This window comes from Raphanus sativus, chromosome 5 (assembly GCF_000801105.2).
Source record: "Raphanus sativus cultivar WK10039 chromosome 5, ASM80110v3, whole genome shotgun sequence".
Classification (NCBI taxonomy): Eukaryota; Viridiplantae; Streptophyta; class Magnoliopsida; order Brassicales; family Brassicaceae; genus Raphanus; species Raphanus sativus.
Window position 1 is genome coordinate 28,767,498 of NC_079515.1, and position 5,152 is coordinate 28,772,649.

Consider the following 5,152-nt stretch of genomic DNA (forward strand, 5'->3'; position numbering starts at 1 on the left):
TCTCACTCTTTTTGTTTCAACCAAATTACAAAATACTAATCGCGAGAGTCAATAAAGCATCAGACAAATAACTAACCACATACGAACCACAGGTTACATGTACATTGATGTCTATAGACACATTCAAAAATTAACATTGGAAATACAAACTTTGAAAACAAACTTACATATTAACATATAATTGTGCATCTATGTTATATGGAGCTGACAGCCTGTTCTTATTATAAGAATTTAATATTTTATAACTAAAGATATTATTGTCTTCAGTCGTTATAACAGTGTTTTTAGTTTATTTTAATGGAAATGCTATTGTACTTCAATCACGACTGAAATTATTAAGAACAAAGACGAAACTAAAGAGATGATCTAAACTAAGAGAATTCATAATTAAGAATACATTGCAAAAGACATCTACACAGGATACGTCAGACTCGCAGATTACAAGGGAATTCTTAAGTAGATTCTGAATTTAGAAACTTATTTATCATATATATAATTATTATTTTGAATATCTAGAAACCAACTACTTCGTCTGAACCCAAACAAGATCTACATAAGAATTCCACATTTTCTGCCTCGCCTTCTTCATTTACCTTCAGGGTGCAAAGGAAAAAGCTCAAGGGTTACATTGTCAATATTAAAAGTAGTTGCTATAGTAGCATTTATACTACTATTGATGTTTCTTCTGCTCTCTATCTTCAAATTCTCAAATCCCCAGCTCCTACATGTCCTCTTGTACTCATTCTCTTCAACCAACTCCTTCATCACCAATGATTCTCTCTACACAATCAATAAACAAAAACCATTAGTTGTATTATTTAAACTCCATAACAAAAGTATATAAACTAGTCCCTGATAAAACATACCTTGAGGTCAGGTGAAGACGATGTTCTTGTCTTCATTGTTACACTTGCATTAGAGACACTAGTTGTACTGAGGCTCCCTTGGCAACCTAAACTGATGAGGTTGTTCCTCTTCTGCTTCTGTCTCTCCCGGGCTTTGTGGTTCTGAAACCAGTAGAACACATTCTTCCCTTCGATTTTTCCGTATTTACCGAGTTGAGAAGTGATGTGCTCGATCTGTTGCGCGTTAGGAGTGCGCATTCCACCTTTGTACAAGATCTCAAGTATTCCTATCTGTTCTTGAGTCGGGTTCCACCTTGTCCCTCCAGGGTGCATCTCCACCTAATATGCCATATTTTTTTTGTTGAAGGAATAAATATGATATAATACTTCCTCCGTATTATTTTAAGAGGTGTTCAGAAGATTTTTTTTGTTTCAAAATAGTTGATGTTTTCACTGTTTTAGATAGAATTTAATAATATTTAAATTTTTGACCAATTATAAAATACTGAATTTTTTATTGGTCGAAATAGTTTTATTTAATAATTTTTTATACAACCAAAATAAATTGTATGGAAGTTTTGTATTTCTTTAATCCATGTTTAAAAATCTTAAAAACCAACTTTAAGTGATAGAAAGAGTATAATATAAGACGGCATAAACCAGTTCAGCCATTATAGATTGTTAATGTTTTATGAATATATGCGCCGTTTTCAAGAAAAGGTAAATAGATATTTTGCAAAACGCATACTAGAACAGACATCAAGTGAAGATTATATTTGAATGTAAAATAAGGGGACTGACTTGAGAAAAGTCTCGTTTGTGTTCAAGAGAGTAATCAGATTTTGTTGGATCGGCTTGATCAGGTTTTATGAAGCTCTTGAGATCGAAAGTGGCGGAAGTGACGCCCGAGGAAGAAGAAGGCGGGGAGGAAGGGCTAACGGAGAGCTTAGGGGCCAGAGGACGGAAGCGTTTGCAGCTAAGACTAAGGGATGATGGCGACTCTTGTTGCTCCCACGACGAAAACCCATTGGAAAACTCATGAACCTTCATTTCTAATTTTCTATATATTTATTTAACAAATGTGGTCTCGTCGCTCTCGTTGCAAGACTTGGCTGATGTATATATAGAAGGGTTCTCGAAATGCTAATGTGCAATGAATGATGGTAATTGGTGATATCCAGTTGGGTAAGAAAAAGAATGGAAAATGAACAGAATTCTTTTTTAAAAAGTTGGGGGTCGGGAAACAAAAGACCAAATGATGAGATATAGTTGACTTTTATCATTTTCTATCTCTTTGTCTCTACTCTAATATAAATACTTCGATGTAATAGCAGTTGGGCGAATAGTAAATTTCAAACTAATGAAAGATATTGAAATCTCTATTTTTCTTTTGGCCGAGAAAGCGAAATTTCATTATCGTGAATATTGATATGCATACGTGTGATGTGTCTATATATACACATAGTGCATGCGTACGTCTTATGTTTGCATGAAGCACTACATTAAAAATACGCATTGTACTGTACCAACCAAATGTAATTGCCTGTGTATTCATGCGTGAATCGGGAAAGGAATAAAGAGCTAGGAGAAATTAAACCCTTTTTGAACGGCCTATAAAATAAACCAAACACCACATTTATCTCTTTTGAAATTCTACCAGCTATACTACTAGTTATTATGTAAGTATAATATAGGTTTGAATGGTAGTAACACATTAGATAATTTAAACAAACAATCATGTGTACTCCTTTGTTGGTTAATGATAACTTGAAGTTGAGTTAAAAAAGAAAAACAAACAATCTGCAAGTATTAAATAAGATAAATGAAATTATTTATATATAGGTCAAGGGAGTCAAGCTTTTTATCATGTGCGGTGCGAAAACATACAGTTAAATTGAATAGTATTATTTGCGAAGTGATTTTTCGTAACAGAATTTCTATATGAAAAGTTAGAATGATTAATATCAATACTATCTTCAATGAATTTGTATATATAACTAAAAACGAGTTTATTTTAATTAGATTATTTTTTAATAAAATAAGATAACTTATATATTGTGTTGTTATCTTAAAATAATTATTTCTTATATTAAAGTTAAAAATAGGATATAGAACAATTTATCTATATCTTTACTATTATTTGTGAATTTACTATATAGTTAAAATAAATTTATATTGATAATATTAATTATGTTTAAAATACGATAATTTTTATATATTGTATTGTTATTTTAAAATAATTCTTATGATAATTTTTTCGCACTCATGTTTAAATTTAGAGCGTTGAAAATCTTTCTTATATTTAATAAATAACTAGGTTATTTTAATATATAATTATCTATAAATTAAAAAAGTTCATTAGTTTGATATTCATCATTATCTAAAATATTATATATTATATCATCTAAAATATTTTACATCATATATTTTAAAATAAATATAATTTATGTAGATATGAATATTTTAAGTTTATTTTACGTAATAAAATATATTTTATTAAAGTAAAACATATTGAATATAAAATTAATATTTAAGTATATATTAAATATTTAGAAACATGAGAATAATTTTATTCTAAAATTTTGAATTTATGGTATATTTGTTTATAATTTTTAAAAAACTATTAAACCCGCAAATACAAGTGCGGACAAAACACCTAGTTATATATATAAAAAGAATGGTAACTGTAACAAGTACAATATATACGGATAATTATACGGAAAATCTGACCATTTATAAAAATATAACCAATTTATATATTAACAAACTAATCGTATTGGCCAATAATTTATAATACTTTCTATAAAAATATAGAAATAGCATAAGCTTTATTCATTGCCATAAAATCACCCACTCAACAGTAATCACTTTTTGTTTTGTTTTTTTTTTTGTTATTGACCGCACAGGCACAACATGTTCGCTTACTAAATAAGAGGATAACAGGTGTTTGAAAAAAACCATCAAGCAATACCGCATTTTAGTACATTATTTGAATTAAAAAAGTGTATTACATTACTCAAAGGCGTATGTTGAGCTCCTATAAGTTAAGCGGAATGAGACACTAAAAATATAATACTTCTTTTATTTTTCTATTATAATAATACTCTTTTGTATTTAAAAGGGAATTTTTAGATTTTTGACAATATATTGAAATATTAATATATTCATTAATTTTTTATTTACTAGTATTTTTTTGTAAACTATTTACTAGTATTATTTTTAACTAGCTTAATGTTTTTTCGTTTATAAGCAAAACTATATTACTAACACTACAAGAAAACACGCTGATTCTGAGGGAAATACCGAGGGAAAATGAGTTCTTCGGAAATTTCTGACAAAATATCGAGGAAATACCGAGGAAACCAAGAAATGGGGTTTCCTCGAAATTTCCTCACTATTTTTTGAGGAAATTTCGAGGAAGACCAACTTCCTCGGTATTTTTCGAGAGAATACCGAGGAAACCCGGGTCGTCGGAAAAAACCGACGGATATTTCTAATATTTCGACGACATCTTGTAGCCGTTAGAGAGCCGTTGGGAGAGCTGTTGGGGGATTTAAACTATTTCGAGGAAATTTCGAGGAAATGTCTGTTTCCCTCGAAATTTCCTCGAAATTTCCTCAGTATGCCGGGAGGATTTCATCTATAAATACAGCCACCCCTCTTCCTCTTCATTCACTCCATTTCTTTTCTTCTTCTCTCCTAGTCTCACGAATTTGATTCCAAAAAAACATGTCTTCTTCAAATTATTTTCGTTTTTGGATGGATCGACCTCATTTGGATCCGGACACGAGATTGCTTACGGAAGAATACAATCAAGGTATAATCGAGTTCATGAGGGTAGCTCGCCAACAACCGGAAGCAGAAACAAGTAAGTTAAGATGTCCTTGCTCTAATTGTAAAAATAGAAAAGTTATTAAAGAGTGGGATGTTTGGACTCATCTATTATTGAGTGGGTTTACACGAAGTTACAAAATTTGGTATCATCATGGGGAAACTGATTATGAACTTGGTAGTACTAGCGAACCTCAGCCGGCGGTTAGATTAGAAGAACCAATTAGAGCGGATGTAGATTATGGTGTAGGTACTGAGCAGATGATAAATGATCATTTTAGAGAGGAAGATTTACCCAATGCAGAAGCTAGGAGATTTTATGAAATGTTGGATGCTGGAAAGCAACCATTGTACGAAGGTTGCAGAGATGGTCATTCAGCTTTATCATCTGCTATGAGACTGATGGGCATTAAAACAGATTATAACTTGGCTGAAGACTGTGTGGATGCGATAGCTAATTTTGTTAAAGGTATTCT

At 30.9% G+C, this 5,152-nt stretch overlaps 1 protein-coding gene across 1 annotated transcript; it reads right to left on the minus strand.

Moving 5' to 3' along the window:
* Positions 1 to 362: 362 nt before the first annotated feature.
* Positions 363 to 1,952, minus strand: LOC108857708 (WUSCHEL-related homeobox 4). Its single transcript, XM_018631720.2, has 3 exons — positions 1,647 to 1,952; positions 867 to 1,184; positions 363 to 780 (listed from the first exon to the last, which is right to left on the minus strand). The coding sequence occupies exons 1-3, from the start codon at positions 1,893 to 1,895 to the stop codon at positions 586 to 588; spliced, it is 762 nt and encodes a 253-aa protein (XP_018487222.1). The 5' UTR covers positions 1,896 to 1,952; the 3' UTR covers positions 363 to 585.
* Positions 1,953 to 5,152: the final 3,200 nt, after the last annotated feature.